Source organism: Erythrolamprus reginae, chromosome 3 (genome assembly GCF_031021105.1).
Source record: "Erythrolamprus reginae isolate rEryReg1 chromosome 3, rEryReg1.hap1, whole genome shotgun sequence".
Lineage (NCBI taxonomy): Eukaryota > Metazoa > Chordata > Lepidosauria > Squamata > Dipsadidae > Erythrolamprus > Erythrolamprus reginae.
This window is the reverse complement of record NC_091952.1, coordinates 186,060,823-186,087,562: the sequence shown is the minus strand read 5'-3', so window position 1 is coordinate 186,087,562 and position 26,740 is coordinate 186,060,823. Positions and strand designations below refer to the sequence as shown.

The window sequence follows — 26,740 nt, the reverse complement described above, 5'->3', positions numbered from 1 at the left end:
TATGCATTTCAACCTGAGATAAATGTATCCTTTGACTGTTCATGACTACTATAATTCACTAGGGATAAGGTAATAATATACAGTGGTATCTCGGTTAACGACCACAATCCATTCCAGAAGGTTGATTGTTAACCGAAATGGTCGTTATTCAAAACAGGGGTGTCAAACGCAAGATTTGTGGAGTGGATCCGACCCTTAGATCTGCCTCATGGGGCCACCTTTCAAATATCAAAGCACCGACCTGCGGTGTCTCTGCCAGTGAAAACGGAGCACAAGAGGGTCGTATGCAGCCTTCCCAGGCTCCATTTTCAGCCATAACGGCTTTCTGCCACTCTCTGCCAGCAAAAACAGAGCTCGGGAGGGCCGCACGTAGCCCTCCCCTGAGCTCCAGTTTCAGTCACAGAGGGTGGCAGGAGGCCATCATGGCTGAAAATGGAGCTTGGAAACCCGTTTTCACTGGGAGAGGACTTGGGCCATCACAGACACCCAACACAAATGTTGTCAAACTGGCCATGCCCACCCTGGCCACACCCACCCTAGTCCTCAAGGTCAAACACAAACCTGATGCGGCCCTCAATGAAATCAAGTTTGATACCCTTGCTCTAAACACTACAGTATATTAAGTTTCACTGAAATAAATTTGTATGCTATTCCAAAAGAATTGTGCGTAGCCTTCCTCCAACTTCATCTCCAGTCATAGAGGGTGGCAGGAGGTCATCACGCCTGAAAATGCTGCTCAGGAGCCCGTTTTCACTGGCAGAACACTTGGGCAACTACAGACACCCAACATGAGTGATGTCATATTGCCATGCTCACCCTGGCCACACCTATCTCAGCCCCCGAGGTCAAACACAATCCTGATGCAGCCCTCAATGAAATTAAGTTTGATAGCACTGCTCTAAACACTACATTAAATTTCACTAAAATGAATTTGTATGGTATACCATAGAAAATTGCAAGTAAAATATGAGCGAACTGATTTCCTTTAAAGTGTTATGTTGTTGTTTTGCTGGGAGTAAAGGAAAAAAAACTTTGGATTAGAAAAGTAAACAGATTTCATTCAACCAGAGTTGATCTGGATGAATCAGAAGAAAATGTACTTCCAATTGGTGTACTCCTTTCTCTCTTTCTTTTGTTCTTATCTTGGGTCTGAAATTGGTATTTAATTGGCCTAAGATTTAACAAAATAATAGGACTGGGGGAAGAAGTTGACCTCCCTTTCTAATCAGTGTGAACTTAGATGGTTTCTCAGAGAGCGGCACTCAAAACTAATAAAGAAGATCTATAGCAGTGATGGTGAATCTATGGCACACGTGCCACAGACAGCAAGCAGAACCATATTATTATTATTTATTAGATTTGTATGCCACCCTTCTCCGAAAACTCGGGGTGGCTGGGGGCACGCGAGGTGTTGCTCTTTGTCAGCTCCAGCATACATGCGCTTCCTGCCCAGCTGATTTTCTGCATTATTTTTTGCCATTTTCACACTTCCAAGCCTGGGGATTGCAAAAAATGGCCCAACCGGAGGTTCACTTGTGTGCTCACCCCCAGCCTCCTTTTCGCTGTCAGAGTTCTTCAGTAACTTCTTCGGCTTTGAACAGTTGTAGCCAGGCTTCTCACATCTTGGCCCATTTCTTCTGCAGCCAGCAAGGCTTTTCTGAAGGCTTCTGCAGCTGATAACAGAGCTCCAGATCAATCCTGAGCTCTGTTATCAGCTAGAGGCCTTCAGGAAAGCCTTGCAGGCTGCAGAAGAAATGGGCCGAGGTATGCAAGTCCTGGTTGCAACTATCTGAAGATAAATAGTAGGGCGGGTCCACTGAAGGTAAGTAGCAGGGCAGCTCCACAGCTTTAATGAGGCTTGTGCACATACGTGGGGTGAGGGCATTGCATTATTGGTGTGGGCACCCATGTCCCCCATTTTGGCACCCAAGCCAAGAAAGATTTGCTATCACTCATCTATAGCAAGTCTTTCCTTGCATCATAGGCACTCTTTATCCATTCCACAAATGGAACAGATTTGTTTTTTGTTGTTGTAGGATAAACGGACTGCACTGGCTGACCCGATTCAAAGTGTTGGTAATGACCTATAAAGCCCTACATGGCATCGGACCAGAATACTTATGGGACTACCTTCTGCTGCACGAATCCCAGCGGCCAATCAGGTCCCACAGAGTTGGCCTTCTCTGGGTCCCATCGACTAAACAATGCTGCCTGGTGGGATCCAGGGGAGGAGCCTTCTCTGTGGCGGCCCCGGCCCTCTGGAACCAACTCCCCATGGAGATTTGAATTGCCCCTACTCTTCCCGCCTTCCGCAAGATGTTGAAGACCTATCTATGTCACCAGGCATGGGGGGAATAACTATCTCTTCCCACCACCACCACCTTTTTTCCTGACTAATACATGAGAATGGTGTGATTGTGCAGTAATTATTGTTTTTAATTTTTATTGGATTTGTACTCTGTATATTGTATTGTTGTTGTGAGCCACCCCGAGTCTTCAGAGAGGGGTGGCATACAAATCTAATTAATAATAATAATAATAATAATAATAATAATAATAATAATAATAATAATAATAAAAAAGCCTTACATGGCATTGGACCAGATTATTTATGGGATCGCCTTTTGCTACATGAATCCCAGCGTCTGGTTAGGTCCCACAGAGTCAGCATTCTCCAGGTCCTATCAACTAGACAATGTCACTTGGCGGGTCCTAGGGGAAGAGCCTTCTCTGTGTGTGTGGGGGGGGTCCCTCTGGAATCAGCTCCCCCCAGAGATTCGCACTGCCCACACCCTCCTTGCCTTTCGTAAGAATCTGAAAACTTATTTATGCTGCCAGGCTTAGGGTCACTAGACCCCAACCTCTGGCCAATTGAATGTGTAGAATATTCGCGGTGTGCATTTGAATGAATGACTTTTTAAATTTTTAACTTTTTAAGAATATTTTAAATTAATTATTTATATTAATTGGATTTAGATGTATTTTATATACGGTATTGTGTTTTTTATTGATGTGTTGTGAGCCGCCCTGAGTCCACGAAGAGGGGCGGCATACAAGTCCAATAAACAAAACAAACAAACAAAGCTAATTCTGTAGTGGAATGTGGTATCTAGTTCTCCACCCCAGGCACACTAGCTAAACAATCTGAAGCAGGAGGCAAAAGAAAACACCATAACTTATCCAATTGAAACTACAGGGGAGATTAGGTAGACAGAGTAATTACATGAATTGGAAGTTTGCCAGGACACCGGGGCCTAGCAAAGATAAACTTGCACACCGTAACATAGGTGTCTTAATGACTGCATGTGGCCGAGATCTGAGTTTTGCATCTGCTCCCGCAAGATGTCAATTCTTTCCTGCCTTGTCTTAATTTAAGAATTATATATTACAGCCAAATCATAGACTTGCATTAGCAACATTTCATAGACCCTTCTTCAGTGTAATCAATGTAAGTAATTTACAAGATAAAAGAATGTTAATAGCAAGGACTGTATAATTTGTGTGGCTACAAATTGCACCTGTCTTTCACGGGATGAAAGAAGCACCGCTGTGCTGCAAGAGCAGATGAAGCGCAAGGTCAAGTGTAAGCACTTGTGTTTAACACAAAGCTTCTGGAAACATCTATCCGACTTTCAGGGAGAAGCGGAAATTATAGCCAACAAAGTTATTATAAATAATTGTTGTGTCTTCTCAGTGGGCTTGATAAGGCAGTCATAATTGAAACCTAGAAAATATTAATTGGAAGGTGTCTTAAGATGAGTCTTTCGCAAGTGCAGAAGTTTTATACTTTTGCTTTGTGACTTTTCAGTTTAGAGGCTGAAATAAAGCTTGTATATTATCCAGGAAGAGAAGTCTCGTGCTAAATTGCCATCAAACTACAATGATTGGGATTCTAATGAGTTATCTACTCATGGTTATCTCCTCAGGGAGGAAAAATTGATACGTCGTGTGATGCACGATTTTGACAGGCCTAATCTAGATTATGAATATGAGGACTGAGAGAAAATAAGCCACAGAAAGAGAATACAAATAAATTACACTCAAATGATACAAATATCTCCCTTTAAGATTTATGCTATAGTCACAAAAAACAATGTGAGAGTAGAACTGTACAATCTGGATCCTAGAATCTGATACGGCCTTCAAAGGCTTGGATTATATTTTATTAATGTGATTTTTTTAAATTCATTTATTTATTCAATTTGTATGCCAACCACTCCTGAGGGACTCAGGGAGGCTTACAGCAACAAAATAATGGAAACAATATAAACAATCTAATCATAATAATAACAATAGTATAAAACCCTATTAAAATCTCTCTAACGCAATCATATTATGTCATACATACCAATCAAATATTATTTGGGCCGGAATTAAAGAAAGTAGGAATCATTCATGGCCCCCAGGCAAAATCAAGTTGTCAAGGCTTTCTGAAAAGCCAGTAGGGTGGACCATTATGGACCTCATGGGGTATTTCCAGAGAGCTGGTGCCACCACAGAGAAGACCTTCCCCACAGCCCCACCAAACAACACTGCTTAGTCGACAAGATCTGGAGAAGTACAACCCTTTGGGCTCTAACCAGTTGCTAGGACCTATGCAGCAGGAGACTGTCCCATAAATAGTCTGGCCCTAAACCATGTAGGGCTCTTTAGGTAATAACCAACACCTTGAATTATAACCAGAGACCAATTGACAGATTTAGCAGTATTTGTCCTGGCCTTACTTACATTTAGGATATGATCTTTGTTTTCCCCTCCATAAAAAAGGATGCATACTCAAGCAAAAATGACATTCATTTCAGAAAAAAACAACCTAGCATGTTGACTTGTACTTCAAAGAGATTGACATGTATAACACAGTGGTAACTCTACCTACAAGCGCCTCTACTTACCAACTTTTCTAGGTAAGAACCAGGTGTTCAAGATTTTTTTGCCTCTTAAGAATCATTTTCCACTTACAAACCCAAGCCTCCAAAACTGTAACCGGAAAAGGCAGGGAGAAGCCTCTGTGGGGTCTCTAGGAATCTCCTGGGAGGAAACGGCCTCCACCCTCCCTGTGGTTTCCCCATTCACACACATTATTTGCTTTGTACATTGATTCCTATGGGAAAAATAGCTTCTTACAAACTTTTCTACTTAAGAACCTGGTCACAGAACAAATTAAGTTCATAAGTAGAGGCACCACTGTATTTGAATAGGATAGTACTAAATAATCCCCAAAATGAAGAACAAATTATAACAGTGACAAAGCATTCCCGAAACAACACAGGCAAATTAATTTTATAAAGTTGCAAAAAGCCTCCAACCTACGGTAGATTATAGTTGAGGTAAAGTTAAACTTGAGGTAGGTTTATGTGTTATGATGAAGACCCAATCTTCGATTGATCATTTACCAATGCAAAGTAATTGGCTGATTGTTATTTCATGAGTAAAGCTCGTAACCAAAAGAAAACCGGATAACAGGATAATAACAGGTATTTTGGGATAATACCACTTCGGGCTTTGAGGGGGGGATGGATTAGTTTAAGTGATGTACTCTGAATTTAAAACAATGCAGAGGGAGAGATGGGGAGTGTACCAGTTGCTTTTAGGCAGAGTTGGTCAAATGTAAGTGCCACAATGTTCTTAGAAAAAAATGCAATATCCAATTTGTTCTAGATATATGGGGCACAACTGCAAAAAGGATCCAGAAGTCAGAGATGGTGACTGAAGTGAGCTGGATTATAATGTGGGAGCAGGCAGCAGAACCAAAGATCACAGAGAGAACGCTGATCAGAGGAAATTTCAGCAAAAGACTCAGAAACTAAATCACCTTGGAAACTGCAGTTAAAAGAGCGAAATAAGAAAATACTGCTATCACATTTGTTCTGGTTGTGTAGCATTTGATTGGGTTGAAATTCAGGGGGGAAAACAACTTGATCATTTAATTGAGGAAAACTTTGTTCAGCAAAGTGAAACCAAAAATTAGCTTCAAGGTTTTGGCTTCTTGTATTTGCTTGAGAGAATATTTACAGGAAAGCAACTGAGAGTTTATTAGATGGTAAGTATTATTGTTCTTAGGATCATTTTTAAAAATGGTCCATACACTTAGCTCAAATAAGTAATCTTAGAGGAACTTGCCTTATTACATTGAATAATTAATCCACAGAAAATACCACAGGTAAATAAATGATGGTGCCTTAAGCCAAATCAGTTCTTGATAGTAGAGAAGCGGAACAAAGAACTCTGTTTTTGCAGAGGCTCTTCCCCTGGGGCCCGCCAAACGACATTGTTTGGTCGACGGGACCCGGAGAAGGCCAACTCTGGGACCTTATCAGCTGCTGGGATTTGTGCGGTAGAAGGCGGTTCCGGAGGTATTCTGATCCAATGCCATGAAGGGCTTTAAAGGTCATTACCAACACTTTGAATTGTGACTGGAAACCGATCGGCAGCCAGTGCAGGCCACGGAGTGTTGTAGAAACGTGAGCGAATATAGGAAGCCCCACGATAGCTCTCGCGGCCGCATTCTGCACGATCTGAAGTTTCCGAACACTTTTCAAAGGTAGCCCCATGTAGAGAGCATTGCAGTAATTGAACCTCGAGGTGATAAGGGCATGAGCGACTGTGAGCAATGACTCCCTGTCCAAATAGGGCCGCAACTGATGCACCAGGCGAACCTGGGCAAACGCCCTTGCCAAAGCCGAAAGATGGTGTTCCAATGTTAGCTTTGCATCAAGGAGGATGCCCAAGTTGCGAACCCTCTCTGAGGGGGTCAATAATTCCCCCACCCAGGGTAATGGACGGACAGATGGAATTGTCCTTGGGAGGCAAGACCCACAGCCACTCCGTCTTGTCTTGGTTGAGTTTGAGTTTGTTGACACCCATCCAGGCCCCAACAGCCTCCAGGCACCGGCACATCACTTCCACTGCTTCATTGACTGGACATTATTGTCAAACATACAAATTTTTCTTTTTACTTTATAATCATTCAGTGGAGGCTCTTATATCTCTTTCTTTCACTATTTAGTTTTATGATAAAAATAGTGTTGCGTGGGAAACACTAACAAAACATGGAAAGGAAAAACAACACAAATGATATTTGGAATCCTGCAATTTGATATAAACAATTTGCAAGAAAGGTAACATTCAGTCAAAAGCAGATCATGTCAGGACAATCTTCACATGTTAGTTTTTGTAAAAAGTAAAAACAAAAAAGCAGCAAAATAAACACATTTTCCATTGTGTACGCATTGAAATGAATTTCCTTGGATATAAATTTTAATGAAATTGACTGAATTTGCTATCAAGTCACTGAAAGGAAGGAAACAGAAAGCACCTTAAATTGATACTATATAAAAATAAAATTGTAGGCATATTTTATCTTTCTTAATATTTCACCCTCCTACCTCACAATCTTGTTATATTAGCTGTGGGACTTTGTGTTAACAGTCACTTTGTCTATCCTGACACTAAAGTAAGCAAAAAAATATGTGTTCCCCTACCAACATTACATACAGACACATTTTCCTTTTGATTCATAATAATAATAATAATTAATAATTTATTAGATTTGTATGCCGCCCCTCTCCGAAGACTCGGGGCGGCTGAATGATTCTTGCTGTTCCAAATTTAATTTATCAGCAATTGCCCAAAATCACTGATAAAGGGTCCTGGGGAGTGAGAAGAGTTGAATACTTCCTCTCATAATTTTCATTCAAATGACATATGTACTACTTGCAATTATAAAATAACGCTTCAATAATAAGATCGAGTGAGATGTGACTTATGCAAAAGTGTCTCAATACATAGCTTGTTTAGTGATTCAGGAAAAGTCTGTCTTTTAAAAAAATATATTTTTATTATTTTTATCTTTAAAAAAGACAAAAAGAGGACTGTGAAAATATTTATTGACCCCTTGTATCCTGGACATAAACTGTTTCAACTCCTACCCTCAAAACGTGCGGAGTGATGACGAAACATGGGCATATCTGGGAATGCCCATGAAAGCTCTCGCAGCTGCATTCTGCACGATCTGAAGTTTCCGAATACTTTTCAAAGGTAGCCCCATGTAGAGAGCGTTGCAGTAGTCGAGGTGATGAGGGCATGACCGACTGTGAGCAATGACTCCCGGTCCAAATAAGGCCGCAGCTGGTGCACCAGGCGAACCTGGGCCCTCCTCACCACAGCTGAAAGATGGTTCTCTAATGTGAGCTGTGGATCGAGGAGGATGCCCAAGTTGTAGACCCTCTCTGAGGGGGTCAGTAATTTCCCCCCCAGGGTGATGGATGGACAGATGGAATTGTCCTTGGGAGGCAAAACCCACAGATGACCCTTCGGCTACCGTGAAAGGTGACCGAGCTGCCCCTCTTTGGTTGCTCCACTAGCAATGCTGGTCCCTTGGGTGTCACTGCCTGTTTCCGGCGTTCTTCCTGCACAGCCCCAATGGCTGTCCAGCTAGCAAATGCTGCCCTGTATAGCAGAGCTGGCGGGTCACTCTTCCCCTTCTCCCTTCAGCTGCTGCTGCTCTTCTGGGATTGTGGGGTGGGGGGCAGAGAGCCTGCCACCAGCCAGGGAATGGTGGCTCCCAGTGGGGGAGGACCCCAGGCCACAATGTCATCTGTGCAAGTAGTCCACCACCACTACCCCGTCTTCATTGGCTTCTTGTCTAGCGAAGCTCCCAATGTTTGGCCTTGCTAGGGCTCCTTCCCACTGGGAGTTGCCATTCCCCGGACGGCATCAGGCTCTCCATCCCCCCCATCACCCTAGAAGAGCAGGGCAAGAGTGACCGGCTGCTTCAGGTGCACAAGGCAGCATTTGCTGATTGTGCACCTGACTGTGGCCGATGGGGCTGCACAGGATAAATGCCAGAGATGGGCAGCAACACCCAGGGGACCTACGAGGCTGGTGGAGTGAACAAAGTCAGGTCCCAAAGAGTTGGCCTTCTACAAGTCCTATCGACTAGACCGGTGTTTCCCAATCTTGGCAACTTGAAGAGGTCTGGACTTCAATTCCCAGAATTCCCCACCCAGCACGCGCTAGCTGGGGAATTCTGAGAGTTGAAGTCCAGATATCTTCAAGTTGCCAAGACTGGGAAACACTGGACTAGACAATGTCACTTGGCAGGGCCTAGGGGAAGAGCCTTGCTCTATGGGGGCCCCAGTCCTCTGGAATTGGCTCCCCCCAGAGATCCGTACTGCTCCCATCCTCCTTGCCTTTCGCAAGAATTTGAAGATGCACTTGTGCTGACAGGCTTGGGGACACTAATATTAACAGCCCCTGTCTATGAATGAATGTATGCTGAATGGGAAGTATGTTGATAGATTGTATATGACTGTTTTTTAGATTAAATTGGGGGTTTTAGACTGTTTTAGTTTTATTGGATTTCAGAACTGTATATTTTCATATGTTGTAAGTCGTTCCAAGTCCTCGGAGAGGGGCAGGATAAAAATCCAATTAATTAAATGAAGGAAGGAAGGAAGGAAGGAAGGAAGGAAGGAAGGAAGGAAGGAAGGAAGGAAGGAAAGAAAGACATTTTGGCCCTGGCAGGGCCTTCTGCATAGGCAGCCCACTCTCCCACCCCGCCTTCACTAGCTGTTTGGCAAGGGAAGCTCTGCATGCGTGGCCTTGCCAGGGTTCCTCCACATTGGGAGCAGCAGTCTCTGCCCTCCTCATCTCAGGAGCACCAGGTGCCAGCTGCAGAAGTTCCGAATGCCTGGCCTTGGGAATGGCTGCTCCTTTGTCTCGACAGGGAACAGACCGATAAGGGCCTTCTGGAAAGAAGTGGGGGCACATGCAGAGTGCATACACAGTGCTGAGAATATGTAGAATGTGGGGCAAGGCGGAGCATGAATGAATACAAAAAACAACTTGACAACAAATCTAATTAATTAAAAATTATTACTAAAATCCCATATATACTAAAATCCCATATATATTAAAAATTATTACTAAAATCCCATATATACTAAAATCAGTCAGCCAACTCATTCACAACCACGTTACGGATGTAGAATGTGGGACGAGGCAGAGCAAGGATGGGTCATGCACAAATGAGGACATGCATTGCATTATGGGTGCTGGCACATGTGAGCACAACAGCACTATCCTGCTTGGACTTTCAGCATGCATTGTCAAAAAGGTTGGCCATCCCTGCTCTAGCCATTGATACCATTGGGTTTTTTTTTGTTTTTTCTCGTTAATTTGTCCATCTCAGCACTCTCCGGAATTTTCCTTATTACTTCTTCTTTTGGTATAATTTTTTCTAAGAAATCTACACAATGCAATTTATACTGACGATCACATACATTGTTTGTTTGTTGAAAGGGACCTTGTAGGTAATCTAGTCCAACCCTCTGCTCAAGAGGAGATCCTACACCACTTCAGATAAATGGCAGTCCAATCTCCCCTTGAAAGTCTCAAGTGTTAGAGGCTCACAACCTCCGCAGGCAAGCTGTTCCACTGGTTGCTCGGTGTCATCGTCAGAAAGTTCCTCTTAATTTCCAGGTTAACTCTCTCTTTGGTCAGCTTCCATCCGCTATTCTTTTATTCTTGTAATGTCACATCCCGATCATACAAAGGTTGCTGAGGCTATCAAGCATGAATCTCAGCGACAGGTTAGGTCCCAAAAAGTTGTCCTTCTCTGGGTCCCATCGGCTAATGTCATCTGACAGGGCCCAGGGGAAGAGCCTTCTCTGTGGTGGCCCTGGCCCTCTGGAATCAGGTCCCTCCAGAGATTCGCACTGCCCTCACCCTCCTCACCTTTCGCAAGAGTCTCATGACTCATTTATGTTGCCATGCATAGGGCAATTAGATCAAGCCCCTTCCCCTGTTTATGAGATGTAACGTGATTGTGAATGAGTTGGCTGACTGATTTTAGTATATATGGGATTTTAGTAGTAATTTTTAATTAATTAGATTTGTTGTCATGTTGTTTTTTGTATTCTGTGAGCCACCCCAAGAAGGGTGGCATACAAATCTAATAAATAATTAATAATAACTAATAATAATAACTAATAATAATAATAATAATAATTTGATGAAGTTGGTCATCTACCTCATCTATAAAAAGATATTGATAAAATTGAACAGGTCCAAAGACGGGCTACAAAAATGGTGGAAGGTCAAGCATCAAACTTATCAGGAAAGACTTAATGAACTCAATCTGGACAGTCTGGAGGACAGAAGGGAAAGGGGGGACATGATCGAAACATTTAAATATGTTAAAGGGCTAAGTAAGGTTCAGGAGAGAAGTGTTTTTAACAGGAAAGTGAACACAAGAACAAGGGGGCACAATCTGAGCTTAGTTGGGGGAAAGATTAGAAGCAATGTGAGAAAATATTATTTTACTGAAAGAGTAGATGCTTGGAACAAACTTCCAGCAGACGTGGTTGGTAAATCCACAGTAACTGAATTTAAACATGCCTGGGATAAACATATATCCATCCTCAGATAAAATACAGGAAATAGTATAAGGACAGACTAGATGGACCATGAGGTCTTTTTCTGCCGTCAATCTGTTTTTATGGTGGAGGTGGGGAGAGAAGAGAGCTTTACACCCTCCCAAAATTTCCTGTCACAAACTATAACGCTTATCAATTTAACTTTCTACCAAAAGCGCGCAGGAGTGCGGTGCAAACTGTCCAATTCCCACGGGAAAGTTTAGGATTCATTTATTTAAAAAACATGCATACTACCAATTTCCTTGGCGGCTTACAAACTACAATGTAAATACGGCCAGTAGTATATAAAACGCGAAAATAACTACAATTAATAACACGAGAAAAGATATTTTGGGGGCCCTCCCCTCCCCCGTCCCCGTTAATATGTTGCCACCATCGCTCAGAAATATCGGAGGAAAAGCCAGGCCTCCTCCGTAGGCAGCTTGCACGACTTCGCGTGATCCCGCGGACTTTCGCTTTCCATTCGCTGCCACGCCTTCCACGCTGCTCTTCGAACACACACATACACCCCCCGCGCGCGCGCCTCTCACGCGCTCGCACGCGCCCTCCCATCCACCCGGGCCCGGGAAGCAAGCGCGAGAGAGCATCCTCCTCAAAGCTTTGATTGGTCAGGCTTACTCCGCCCACTTTTCCTCCTTCCCGTTTTTCTCCCGTCTCCAGTCGCTCCGGCCGGCTTCGAGTCTCGACAGGCGTGTGACGCGTCCCCGTGACGTCAAGGCGCGTGGACGATGACGATTCAATCCCTCCGGCTGAAGGCGGAGGGTGGGAGGGAAGCGAGTGAGTGAGAGAGAGAGAAAGAGAGCGAGAGGGGTGGGGGGGTGGGTTGGGAAGAAAGATGGCGGACCAAATCCCTCTGCACCCGGTACCGCGCAGCACCCAACGGAGAGCGGCTTATTACACTAAAGCCTCGGCCTCCCAGAGGCATAACAGGTACCGACCGGAAGCCACACGAACGGAAAGGGAAGGAGAAGGCGTGGGGGGAGGGAGTGGTCGTCAAGGGATATCTGGGGGGAGGGTCGACCCTGGGCAAAGACCAACTTGAGTGGGGCGAGGAGCTGCTGCTGCTCCTGCTTTTTGCCTTCCACCCACCAATGTCCTTGGGTCTGCCTGGAGGCCAGGACTCGGATGGTTGGAAATCTCCTGGGGCTTTGGACGGCTGCATCTGAGCAGCTTAGGGGTGCTTAGGGTGGAAGTTCCTGCTGGTCCTGTCAGAGCAGCATTCAGTTCGTACAGCATGCAGGTGTCCCCCTCATAGTCCCTGTTTCCTCCACTCTTAACAAAAACAACAGAGTTGGAGGGGACCTTGGAGGTCTTCTAGTCCAGCCCTCTGCTTGGGCAGGAGACCCTATACTACTTCAGACAAATGGTTAGCTTACATCTTCTTAAAAACTTCCAGTGTTGGAGCATTCATAACTTCTGGTGGCCAACTGTCAGGAATTTTCTCCTTAGTTCTAAGTTGCTTCTCTCCTTGTTTAAGTTCCACCCATTGCTTCTTGTCCTACCCTCAGGTTCTTTGGAGAATAGATTGACTCCTTCTTTGTGGAACCCTGCTATCATGTCTACCCTTGTCCTTCTTTTCATTAAACTACACACACTTAGTTCCTGCAACCGTTCTTCAAATGTTTTAGCTGCTGTCATGTCTCCCCTGTGCAGTGTTGGGCAGCAGCTGGTGCACTCAGGTGCTCCATCCTGGTAGGAATTTCCGGTATGCATGCCCAGCTGCGCGCCCCTGTTTGAGATTTGACTTCTGTGCATATGCAGCAAGCAAAATCTCATGTGAGAATGCTCAATCAATTGAGATTTTGGCGATTTTTGCTGACTTTTTGCTTCTGCACATGCGCAGAAGAAAAAATATTGGCAAAAATTGCTGAAATGTGCAGAAGTCAAATCTCGTGTCCATGTGCCCGTTGGGTGCATGCGTGCCCATGATGACCTCAAAGGGCGCACAGGTAGGAGGTAAGACGAGCAGCCCTTCAATGCCCCTGTGTCCTTTTCATTAAACTAGACATACCCAGTTTCTTCTTGTTTTAGCCTTCATTATACTACACATACCCAGTTCCTGCAGCCATTCTTCATATGTTTTAGCCTCCAGTCCCCTAATGATCTTTGTTGCTCTTCTCTGCACTCTTTGTAGAATCTCAACATCCGTGTTATATCGTGGTGACCAAAACTACTTCTGCAGCATCAAATGCTCAACCCAGTCAGCTTTCAGATCTAGACCTCAGTCCTTGAGCTTAGATGATTGTGTGTGTGTGTGTGTGTGTGTGTGTGTGTGTGTGTGTGTGTGTATTTATGCTTGCCCAGAAGCTTCTGGTTGCCAAAACTCTTTGAGTGTTAAGGGGGAAAAGTGTGAGTGACTTCTGATGAGTTGCTCCTATGAGTTCTTGGTTCTTTTCACTTTAGAAAGAAGTTTGTTGAGGGCCAGAAAATTTACAGTAGCCTTCTAAAACACAAGCAATTTGTGCAAAATTGCAGTGTGTTGTGTAGTATGGGATTGGCTCATTCAGTATTTGCTTTATTATAATGAGAATTTATTTGAGTGATTACTAGTTTTCTCTGTTAACTGTACAGGAATTAAGCTTGCAAGAGAAAGATGTTTAACTGATCTTCCAGTTATTGATTATGCAACTAGAGGGTGTTTTGTTTTTGTTTTTGTTGTTTACAAAATTTTAGCCCATTTCCAAAATAAGAGATTTACATGGAAGGTGGCTTGCCAGCATATTTCTAAGGAAGATTTATTGGGAATATTTGAAACTTCTGTAAATAATGCATATTTTGTTAAAAGTGTTACTTGTTATTTGCCTTTTAAAACACATGGTATTTGTAAAGCCACTGGCAGATTTCTTCTTTATATTCTAAAAAAAGTTATCCAGAAAGATAAGAACAGGAGTCCATATGTTTGACTTGTTTTGATGGCTAATCAAGATTTCTGCTTGAAGTAAACAAAAAAAAATCATGACTAAAGATGTTAACACAACTGAACCTGAAATATTCTTGGATGAAAGTTTCTGTGATGCCAAAGTTTTAATTACTCTTCATAGCATTTATGCAGATGAATATACAGATTGTAATGCCACTAGATTATTAGACAAAAACCATTGGAATTTCTATTCAGTTTATCATACATTTATTTCACACATTTGAGCAAGTTCCTTAAATTGCTTCTGGGTTTGTGGGGTTTTTTTGGAATTTATTACCATCTTTACACATTTAATATATCAACTATAAGTTTATAACTAACATATTACCATAGATTTTGAAGTTAGTTTAAAAAGACATGTTCAACCCATGGCCCATGCAGTCTCATGCAGTCCTAGTCAACTATTAATGCTGCCCCACAAGATTGTAAACTTTTAAAGAAAGTTTGTTACTTATATCCATTCATTATATTGTATACTTTTATAAAAAGACAATTTCTTTTCACTCAATGTAGGCCAGGCAAGCCAAAAGGACACCCATGGTTTCAAATGTATAAGTAACCTGGGGAGGGGGGGATTTGTGGAAAGAAATCAGATTTCCTAACTCGACAGTATTTTTCCAGTGATGTTTGTTTTCATGACAAATTCATGGCAGGGAGGAGCCCTTGCTCTTCACATGAACCAGATGTTACAGGCCATAGCATGGATCATCAGACCTTTGCAGATGAGATTGTAATAATAATATCAATAATATGGAAGACTTCTACTTTACAGGTCCTGAAACACATCCACAAGGTTTGTTCTTTGGACTTGTTTACCATTTTCATCTTCGTGATGCTTCCCCAAAGATGCCAGTCTTGTATTCCAATTACATATGTTACCTAACAAATAGCTCCTAAAAACAGGGACCTTTAGAAATAGCTTTTGATAAAATAGAAAGAAATGCAAATAGAAAATGATGTGGGAACCCTGATTAGAACATCCTAAATGTAAGAAAAAGAGTCACTATTCGTAATTGAGGTAGTGAAGAATCATCTTTGGATCATGGGATTTTTAGGCTACTTTTCAGAACTATGAAATGAAGTATTATGGGACAAACTTTAGAGAGGGGGCTCCAACCCTGCATCAATCTGCCCCTCTGTAGGCCCCCGGAGGGGTTTGTGGCCCCGCCGCTTGTCCCCCACAGGCGAGCATGGAAGCCAAACCTTTCAAATACGCCACTTCCCCGGGCGGGCGACTTTTCTCGACGACGCCGGGCTTGACATCAGTGGCCCCCCTGCCCTGACAGCAGCCCCACCACCACCACGCCCGCCTTGTGCCACGGGGGGGAGGGGCACTTGCAAGCCCCACGCCTCCTCCTCCTCCTCTTCCACCACCCCTCCGTCTGAGCCCGGCAACACCGTTTACATGCCTCTCGCTTCTCGGCAGACGGGCTCCCTGATGTGTATCTCTCTCAACCCCCCATCTCCTCCCCTTCTCTCCTGATTTAAGGCAGAGGTAAAAAGGAGCACTGGGTGGAGGGGGGTGCCGTGCCATTATGTTATATTTACGTTGTAAATATAACATTCCTACTTCACGGTTTTTCATTTATCGTGGGTGGTCCTGGAACGTAACACCCGCGATAAATGGGGGATCACTGTATATGAAATCTTAATTGCCTCGGTATTTTTTTTTCAAGATAGAAGTTCTTGATGGCATATGAACATTTGGTTCAGTTTGACATTTAAGCTATTAAAATTTCTTCTATTGCTGCCAAAATGTAATCAGAATATATTTATTGACAGGGACTTTAGTGTTATTACTGATCTTCTAATTGAGGAATGATGAAACTGTTTACAGTATCTACCAGTTTAAAGGCCAGAGTCACTCTATGAGTGAGATAGGCAGTATTTAAAACTTGTTGAATGTATGCATGCCTGAATGAATGAATGAATGAATGAATGAATGAATGAACAATCAAACTTTCAAATTGCTTAGTACAAGGTTCGACAAACCCAGGCGCCTGGTCGCCAGTGGCGCCTAGAAAATGTTGTCTGGCGCCTAGAAAATGTTGCCTGCTGTACTGTATGTCAGCGTTTCCCAACCGGTGTGCCGCGGCACACTGGTGTGCCGCGACACACCGCCAGGTGTGCCGCCTGGGCAGGGCGCTGCGGTGCCTCTGACCTCTCCGCTCCTGCCCGATGCCGCGGTTTCTGGCGCTCTCCTGCTGGGTCCCAAAGAAGGCAGGCAGGAAGGAGAGCTCCATTCTTCGCGCCTTTTTCCCGCCTTCCTTCTTTGGGGCCCAGCAGGAGAGCGCCAGAAACCGCGGCATCGAGCAGGAACCGGGAGGTCGGAGGCACCGGCACGGCAGCGCCCGCCCAGCTGAAGGTTCCCTGTCGTCATCGGCAAGTGTCCTTTGGGGCCCGGCGGGAGGGCACTGGCGGTGGGAGCTGGGGGGGCGTGGCTGCAGCGGCACAGGCAGTCGCGGGGAGATGGCGGGGGGAGCGGGGGGCGGCTAAAGCGGCCCCGGGCACCGTTCCCTGTACGCTTTTCCAGGGGCGCGCAGGGAGCCGCGGCCACCCGCCCGCCTACCGGATTTCCCTCCGCGCGGCTGGGGAGGTGGATTCGCCGCCCCCGCCAGCCCGATCTCCCTCCAGTGGCTGGTGACGTAGTTCTACCGCCCTCGCCAGCCTGATCTCCCTCCGTGGGGGGGTGGGGGGCGACGAACCGACGACCGGGGGCTGTCCGTCCGTGTTGGGTGGTGCAGGGCAGGCACAGGCAGCCCCAGGGGAGGACAAGGGAGGGAGAGAAAGGAAAGAGAGAGTAAGGGAGGGAGAGAAAATTGAATGAAGGAGGGAGAGAAAGAAAGAGTAAGAAGCAGAAAGGATAGAGAAAAAGGAAGAGAAAGGGAGGGGGAGAAAGGAAAGAGGGAGGAAGGGGGGGAGAGAAAATTGAATGCAGGAGGGAGAGAAAGAAAGAGTAAGAAGTAGAAAGGATAGAGATAAAGGAAGAGAAAGAGGGGGAGAAAGGAAAGAGGGAGGGAGGCGGGAGAGAAAATTGAATGAAGGAGGGAGAGAAAGAAAGAGTAAGAAGTAGAAAGGATAGAGAAAAAGGAAGAGAAAGGGAGGGAGAGAAAGGAAAGAGGGAGGAAGGGGGGGAGAGAAAATTGAATGAAGGAGGGAGAGAAAGAAAGAGTAAGAAGTAGAAAGGATAGAGAAAAAGGAAGAGAAAGGGAGGGAGAGAAAGGAAAGAGAGAGAAAGGGAGAGAAAGGGAGGGAGAGAAAATTGAATGAAGGAGGGAGAGAAAGAAAGAGTAAGAAGTAGAAAGGATAGAGAAAAAGGAAGAGAAAGGGAGGGGGAGAAAGGAAAGAGGGAGGAAGGGGGAAAGAAGATATGAAGGAGGGAGAAAAAGAAAGAGAGATAGGAAGGAAAGAGGGAGAGAAAGGAATGAGAGAGAAAGGGAGGGAGAGAAAGGGAATGAAAGAGGGAGAAGGGGTGAGAGATAGAAAGGATAGACAGAAAGGGAGAGAAAGGAAAGAGAGAAAGGGAGGGAGAGGAAGGAAAGAGATGAGAGAGGAAGGAGGAGACAGAAAGAGAGGAAGGAAGGAAGAGAGAAAGAAAGAGGGATGGAGAGAGAAAGGAAGGAAGAGAGAGAAAGAGGGAGGGAGAGAGAAATAGAGCGAAAGGGAGGAAGAGAGATTTTTTTTGTCCAAACTTTTTTTAGCGGCCCCCCCCCATGTTCCCCAGGATTTTGAAAATATGAAAAATGTGCCGCGGCTCCAAAAAGGTTGGGAAACACTGCTGTATGTGTATACAGTATATTTTTCCCGCCTTGTGTTTACGCCCAGAAATGGTACATCTTGGCTTCCGTAGCTCCGCCCATCAACCTCGGAGCGAGCTGCTTTCCCAGCGTCCCCTGCGCTTGCGTGCGTCTCTCCCTCCCCCCCTTGCCTCCATTCCGCCTCCTACTCGAACCCCTTCACTCCCCCCCACCGCACACAGACGCTCCGATCTTGGCCGCTCACCCGCCTTCGGAGAGAAGCGGAAGCCCCTCCCCTCCCGGCGTGAGGTTTTGTTCATTCCTCCTCCGGCCGCGTGCGCGGTGACTTCCGACCAGTAACCCCTCCTCCCCCCTCCCCCCATCACCCGCGTCCCCGGCCCGGTCTCCCTTTCCTTCTTCTCTGTTTCGGTTTCTGACTAACGGTCTCCCCTCGGATCCCGACGGGAGTACAGCAGAGCCGGCTCGGCGGAGCCAGGCCTGCGCCGGGGGGGAGGGGGTGAAAGCGATGTCAGGTGGAGACTCGGCAAAAAACCAAGTTTGCTTAAAAAAAATTCTGGCTCCTAAATTTTTTGGCTGGCTCCTAGATTCTGAACAACTTTGTCGACCCCTGGCTTAGTATATGTTCATAAAATTAGTAACTATTGTACTTAGTTATGCATTTGCTTTCTTTAGGCAAGAGTTAATGCATTTTGTAATTGAGAGTCCTGTCTTAATGTTTGTTTTTGTTTTGTATAAACCTTAGATCTGTAGGAAGTTAATACCCACCCCTCTCCTAAGAAAATGAAATGTTCTCGGAAATGTTTAAAAGGCAGAATGTTATATGATGAGATGAGAAATGGAGAAGTGTGGGGTTTTTTAGGCAGGAATCAGACTCATTCTTAATAGTCCCCACCCTCCTCAAAAGCCCACAGCAGATGTCAGCACTTAAGAGAGAGAGATAGCTAGGTCTATTCATAAGCAAATACCCTCACCATCATCCAATAAAGATAGGATTAGCCCTCAGTCATAATAGGAATTTCCCAAAGCCCTTTCATTACATCATCACTCAGCAAGATTCAACCAAACTTTGGGACTCAAGACACTATAAAGTTATCCCTGCATGGCCCCATAGGAGTCTGACAACCAATCAGAATACATTTCTTACCCCTGAAGGAATCTCCAATGTGGGGCCAAAGAGAGGGTATAAATCTCTCTCTCTCATCCATGTGCTTTTTTGCCCATGACCTCAAACCATGTGGTCCTGACCACCACTTAAAACATCTTTTCAAGAAATCTCCATTTTTCCAGTGCCTTTCTCCCCACTTAGAACTGAACCCAGATGGACCTTTTTTCCAACAGATCTTTATAGATCTCTTTCTGCAAAAACAACAGCTATTTTCTCTTCTCTGAAAAATCCCAAGATCCTAAAATCTTGGCCAGTCATCTGTCTTCTGTGCCTAATAGAGAAGAGAACTTACTATCATCCGCTTTCCAGGCCATTTCCTTAACTATCACGCCTAACTAGCTCCCCACAAAACAAGTGGGGGTTGTCCCCTGAATCTTTCAACAGATTTTGCTGTTAGCAGTCTGGTATAATTATCAGTAGCTGGACACTAAAGGTACATGGAAATCAAAGCCTATGCCTATTAGTGTTACCAACTCCCCAAAAATGTGGATATCGGATTATTTCTGTAACAAATGGCTCATAGGCCATGATTCTACAGACAACAAATTGCATTGTATGCTGTTTCAAATTTGTATGAAATAGGTGTGAAAAATAATCTGGAGATGTGGGCTTGACTGTCACACACCCGCCCTCCTTGCAGGTGATATTCAATTGAATCTACTGAGAGATGGGGTCCCCCCCATGTCACTGTGATATACAACAAGGAATAGAAGGGAAGGGAATAGAATTCTTTATTCGCCAAGTGTGATTGGACACACAAGGAATTTCTCTTGGTACATATGCTTTTAGCGTACATAAAAGAAAAAGATACATATGTCAAATAAATGTCATCAAGACAAGCAAAATTTTGGTAATGCATGGTTTGTTTATCAATCTAAGAATATTGATCCAAAGGTGCTTTTTCTAGAGGCTACTTGACTTTTTTTTTTTAAAAGACATTTCGCTTCTCTTCCAAGAAACTTCTTGGAGGAGAAGCGAAACATCTTAAAAAAAAACAACAACCCATAAAGTGCAGTTGGCTCTTGAAAAAAAAAAGCACCTTTGGGACAGCAGCAGTGGGTTCTAACTTATGTCACTGCCGGTTTGCTTCCTCCCGCACCGTATGGCTGTGTCTCGTGGGTGTATGGCCAATGCCAAAAATCTGGGAGGGGGGGAAGCTGAAAACAAGATGGCAATGCATGCACAGTGCAGGAAACTCAGCTTCTGCGCATGCTCAGAAAACAAACAAACAAACAAACCAATAAATAGATGGCAGCGTCCTCAGACCAGCAGCGACTGAACCAGTTCTGTGATATCATTGTGACATCACCAGTGTGTCGCTACCGGTTTGGGCGAACCAGGAGGAACCCACCTGCTTTGGGAAAACCGTGACCTGGATGACTGAGAATCTCTCAGACATTTAGCTGTGTACTAAGAATATAGAAACATAGAAGATTGACGGCAGAAAAAGACCTCATGGTCCATCTAGTCTGCCCTTATACTATTTCCTGTATTTTATCTTAGGATGGATATATGTTTATCCCAGGCATGTTTAAATTCAATTACTGTGGATTTACCAACCACGTCTGCTGGAAGTTTGTTCCAAGCATCTGCTACTCTTTCAGTAAAATAATATTTTCTCACATTGCTTCTGATCTTTCTCCCAACAACCTCAGATTGTGCCCCCTTCTTTCTTGGGTTCACCTTCCTATTAAAAAGACTTCCCTCCTGAATCTTATTTAACTCTTTATCATATTGAAATATTTCGATCATGTTCCCCCTTTCCCTTCTATCCACCAGACTATACAGATTGAGTTCATTAAGTCTTTCTTGATAAGTTTTATGCTTAAGACCTTCCACCATTTTTGCATCCCACCTTTGGATCCGTTCAATTTTATCAATACCTTTTTGTAGGTGAGGTCTCCAGAACTGAACACAGTATTCCAAAGATGGAATATTGAGAACTTCAGCTTGTTTTTGACAATCCTATATTGATTCATGGGGCCAGCATCCATTTTGATTCCCATCAGAATTATTATTTTTTAATTATTTCCAAATTGTTGAAAAAAATAATATGATGCGTAAAAAAGAAAGCAACATAAAATAGAACAAAAACATGAACAAATATTGATAAAAGCACACATACAATTATATTGACAGACATAGTATAGTCTTGCTTCAGTTTAAAAATTAATTCATGGTGACATCATGGACATGTCAACCTTATGGAGGTGATTTACTATTGCCCTTTTCTGGGATGCCTCTAGGACTGATATTTCCTGGGCTGCCATCCAAGTAATAACTAGGTCTGACTGCAGTCAGCTATCTAGCTGAACAAATATTGATAGCAACATTACAATTCACAACACTGTAATGTTTCCTGAACAAAAAGATACATATTCAGGAAATGTTTGAACCTATAATGCAGAGGCTTTAGCAGCTGCATATACAGGAAGTGTTGAAGGAGAATTTACTCAAGCAGCCAATCCAAAACCTTTTTGAATGTGCATTGCGCTATAGTACAAATTTGCAAAAGAAATGGATGCTGCATATGTGATCCTGCTTTTGTCATTTTGATAAAAGCAATAGCATTTGGAGATAGGACAAGAAGCGATGGGTAGAAACTAATTGAGGAGCAACTTAGAACTGAAGAGAAATTTCCTGACAGTTAGTACAGTTAATCAGTGGAACAATTTGCCTCCAGAAGTTATGAATGCTCCAACACTGGAAGCATTTTAAAGATATTGGAAAACCATTTGCCTGAAACGGAATTGGGTTTCCTGCCTAAGAAGGGGGTTGGGCTAAAAGACCTCCAAAGTCCCTTCCAACTCTGCTATTTTGTTTTATTTTATTTTATTCTATTCTACTTTATACTATCCTATTCTATTCTGTTCTATTCTAAATAGGTCCTATAGAACAATGTTTCCCAACCTTGGCATCTTGAAGATATGTAGACTTCAACTCCCAGAATTCCCCAGCCAGCGAATGCTGGCTGGGGACTTCTGGGTGTTGAAGTCCAGATATCTTCAAGTTGCCAAGGTTGGGAAACACTGCTATAGAATATTATACAGTACTGCTCAAAAAAATAAAGGGAACACTCAAATAACAAACCCTAGATCTGAATGAATGAAATATTCTCATTGAATACTTGGTTCTGTACAAAGTTGGATGTGCACAACAGCATGTGAAATTGATTGTCAATCAGTGTTGCTTCCTAAGTGGACAGTTTGATTTCATAGAAGTTTGATTTATTTGGAGTTATAGTGTTTTGTTTAAGTGTTCCCTTTATTTTTTTGAGCAGTGTACAAAGAATAAAATTTCAAAATTAGAGCAAGTAAATACAAATCCATATTACAATGTATAGAATATAGTACAATCAATAAAATTTCCCTTAATTACAGTGAACTAGTAGACCTATTAAGGTGGAGACTATCTTCCTGGTTATCTTGTTGATGTCTACAATTTATTCTTACATTTATACATCATACAGATTGAAAACTAAATGCTTAAATGAAATACAGTATGCTAAATTCTTCTCACCAATTAAGTGCAGGTACAATTTTATGGGTGGGTTAATTGTTGAACAATTGTCAATTTAATTTTAAAACTGTGATCACAAGTCACAATGTCTGGTTCAGTTCAAGAAGTTTAAGTCCAAAGCAAATACACAGTGTTAATGTGGACTGATTGTACAATTCTCCAAGCCTGAATTTGATTTGGGTGTGGGATTGTTAGTATATTTGGGTATTCTAATATGAATTCATTTTTACACAGTTTGGAGCTGAAGGAAGATAGAGCCTCTAGTCATAACATCATAGCTAGCAAATGAGTCACGCACATTCCAACAACTGAGTAACCAGAGGAGGAGGAGGAGAAAAGTTGCCAAGCAACCATCTCCAATCTTTGTTGGACAATGTGACAGTTTGTTTTGGAAACTTGAGAATCTGAAAGTTATATTGAGGTGAAAAGCCAGGGAACTTCAGTACTGGCTTTTCATCAGTTAGTGCCAATATGGCAGATCTAAATAAATTTGTACTTTGAGAAAATGGAATGCCTTGGAGTTCAATTTGTGATGGATGCATTACTCACCATAGTTCTTCAGCACTCTGTTGATTCATTTTGTATTACATCTCTTTTAGAAGGTGCATGCTTCTACATAGTTGCCCTTTAAACAAGGAGGAAGAAAGATTAAAAGAAATGGATTTGTTCTTTTATTTTCCACTTCAGCACATCTGTTTATAAGTGCTGACTTTCTGGAGATTGTTTCAGAAATATACTACTTTTGGTTTAAAGGTTGTCCCTTAAAAGTACAGTGATACCTTGTCTTACAAACGTAATTGGTTCCGGGACGAGGTTCTTAAGGTGAAAAGTTTGTAAGACGAAACAATGTTTCCCATAGGAATCAATGGAAAAGCGATTAATATGTGCAAGCCCCAAATTCACCCCTTTTGCCAGCCGAAGTGCCCATTTTTGCGCTGCTGGGATTCCCCTGCAGCATCACAAAAACACGGAAGTCCAGAGGTGGGGTTTCCCCTGGAGGGGAGCCGCAGGGGTATCCCAGCAGCACAAAAACGGGTGCTTCACTGGCAACGGAAGTCCGGAGGCGGGGCATCCCAGCGGTGGCGGTGGGTTTGTAAGGTGAAAATAGTTTGTAAGAAGAGGCAAAAAAATCTTAAACCCCGGGTTTGTATCTCAAAAAGTTTGTATGACGAAGCGTTTGTAAGACGAGGTATCACTGTATATCTGATTATCTAATCTATTCTCAAGCATTTTTTATTCATGTTTTGTTCTTAAATGTGTATATGATTTGTGCTCATGTTTATTTCCTGACCTTATTTAAATATTTCTACATCTTTAAGATATCTTTTGTTTGTTTATTTGGGGTTTTTTTTGTAATTGATATCAAAGTTCTTAAACCTGAGACAAAAATAGTAAACATTCTCTAGATTCATATAGTTAAGCTTTGTCAGTGTCTTTGTAGAATACTGTATATCAATCAATTCTCAGTGTATCTTTATTTTAAGACCAAAATAGAGATTATGTCTTGTTTTCTTTCACTGTTATCCACAAAAGAAGTAATAAAAAAGGTACATCAGTTTATTGTTTCAGTCAGTAGAATTGTTTCAGGTCCTATGAGTCAGAATTATAACACATTACTCCAGTTCAGTGAAAAATGCTCAAGTAAGAGGTGTGATCTTCATTTATATTAATGATAGCTTTCCTGACAAAACAGAAGTACATATTATAATAAATTAAAAGGCTAAAGGAATTGAAGACATGCATTTATCTATATGGGGTCCTGATGTGCTTCAGGTATGCTTATATTGCAAAATGTAAGGTTCTTTGTTTCTAGAATTACTAAAAAACCAGCCTTATAAAAATTATAAATTACATATACAATCTGTCATATATGATAGTCCACATGCTCTTGCACAGAAAATTTAATGAATGGTATATACTACCCCCATAAATATAAATTAAGTAACTGGCCCTAAAAACGTAGCATTCTGTTTGTTATATTACTGGAGAAGTGTTATTTATAATCTGTGAGCCTTTTTCTGTAGTACAGTGGTGTTATGTATGACATTTTTATTTCCCAAGATATATGAACAGATAGCTATTTCAGCAAGAACTTTGTGCAGTCTGTCAGGCGTTCAAAATAATGTATTATAATATAAAATAAATCATCAGCAGAATTTCTTCAATGATGTGCTCCACTTATTAGCATTGAAAATAGCTATATTTAGGGACATTTTGTATATGATAAACCGTTAAAGATTAAATCCATGTTGTGGAAATGAATCTACTCCATAGTTTCTCTTAATAAAACATAGACTTATTATGTTCATTGCGCGTCCCCTAACAATAGCAATAACACTTAGACTTACATATCCACCTCATAGTGCTTTACAGCACACTCTGAGTGGTTTACAATGTCGTCATATTTCGCCTAACAATAGGAGTCCTCATTTTACTGACCTGAGCAGGATGGAAGGCTAAGTTAATCTTGAGCCTGTCGGGATCAAATTCCAAGCTATGGGCAGAGTTAGCCTGCAATACTACATTCTAACTACTGCACCACCAGGGCTTCTCATTCAGCCAGATGTTTGGGCTGCATTTGGCATTTTTGTCTACCTATCAAATCCTTCTTCAGAACCTGGGATATGGATTAAATTTATTTGCCATTTTTAGGTAGTTCACAACCATTAAAAAAGGAAGAAATAAAAATGAAGCTTTAAAAAAAGTTAAATTATAAAAGAACAACAAAACAAACAAAAAGAAAGTTCAGACTTATAATCTCTGGATATCTACATTTTAGATGTACATATACTGTACATTACAACAATCTGCTGATTCTCCCCTGTGGATTAGAATAGAAGGGATAGGAATGGAATGGAATAGAAAGAGATTTGTTACACAAGAAATTTGCTTCCAGTGGATAAGCTCTTATTGTACATACAAATAACAAAGTAATATACTCATATCAACAGGAGAGAGTAGTAGAAAAAATGAGAAGGCTAATAGTAGTGAATCTATAATATTAATGAATAGTCTGAATCATGAGTCTGAAATGATTCAGAGGAAATACAGGAGCTACAATATAGCTCATGTTCTTCTGCCTCATGAATCCATTTTGAAAGGATGACATTGCCTTTGTCAAATTTCTGGACCAGGCTATAGAGGTAACCTGAAATCATATATGATGGGTCTTCTTTAAAAAAGAGGGGGGAGTTTTTTGTCTTCCCCTAGCACAAGTTTTGCTATTCAAATAATCTACAATTACAATGCTACAATAAGGCTGGTGATGGCATGATCAGGGATAGACTTTGCTAGATCCTATTGACAGTTTAAATCTGCTGAGGGCACTGTCTACTTCTGGTCACTGAACTTTGGACATGGGCTCTATGAAATATATATACGTCACATGTTTTTTTGCTGAATTTGAAAATTAAGGGAGACTAGGATAGATCTATTTCGGCCTTATTTTGGCCTCATCAGCTAGCCATACCCACTGGGACTTGAACCTGCTACCTTTGCCCTGTAAGGCAGAGAATTATCCTCTAGGCTACAGTATCCAATCCCTTCAGCTCTGCACCAGGGAAGGGTTACATATTTTTGTGTCGAATCACCCTGGTGTCTTGAGGGAACATCACAGCTCCTTATTTGCCTCCCGGCCCAACCCAGGGCCATTTCCAAGGCAGTTAATTTTATTGATAGCCGACAATTCTACCTCTATGTGTCACATGTTTTTTTGCTGAATTTGAAAATTTAGGGAGACTAGGATAGATCTCTTTCAGCCCTATCTATCTATCTATCTATCTATCTATCTATCTATCTATCTATCTATCTATCTATCTATCTATCTACCTACCTACCTACCTACCTACCTACCTGCCTGCGCATCCATCCATCCAACCATCCATCTATGTACAGTCAGTCCCTCAGGATCTTCTCTGTTCCTATTATTCTATGACAAAGA

The 26,740-nt window shown here is 42.6% G+C and overlaps 2 protein-coding genes across 5 annotated transcripts in view; both read left to right on the top strand.

Annotated features, from left to right (window-relative positions):
* The window catches only part of SALL3 (spalt like transcription factor 3), a 39,561-nt gene extending 37,077 nt beyond the window's left edge, over positions 1-2,484 (top strand). For all 3 annotated transcript variants that reach the window (XM_070747433.1, XM_070747432.1, XM_070747429.1), the window contains one exon: positions 2,037-2,484. The gene's annotated coding sequence lies outside the window, so the exon portion shown is untranslated. The remainder of the gene's footprint in view (positions 1-2,036) is intronic.
* A 9,642-nt stretch (positions 2,485-12,126) lies between these two features.
* ATP9B (ATPase phospholipid transporting 9B (putative)) overlaps positions 12,127-26,740 on the top strand; it is a 184,330-nt gene continuing 169,716 nt past the window's right edge. Inside the window, exon 1 of one of the 2 annotated variants that reach the window (XM_070747427.1) lies at positions 12,127-12,215. Coding sequence is in view for 1 of the 2 variants with exons in the window: in XM_070747426.1 (XP_070603527.1) it covers positions 12,274-12,368 (95 nt within the window). In the remaining variant the exon portion in view is untranslated. Of the gene's footprint in view, positions 12,369-26,740 lie in introns of both variants that reach the window. The other variant, XM_070747426.1, reaches the window with a different exon arrangement.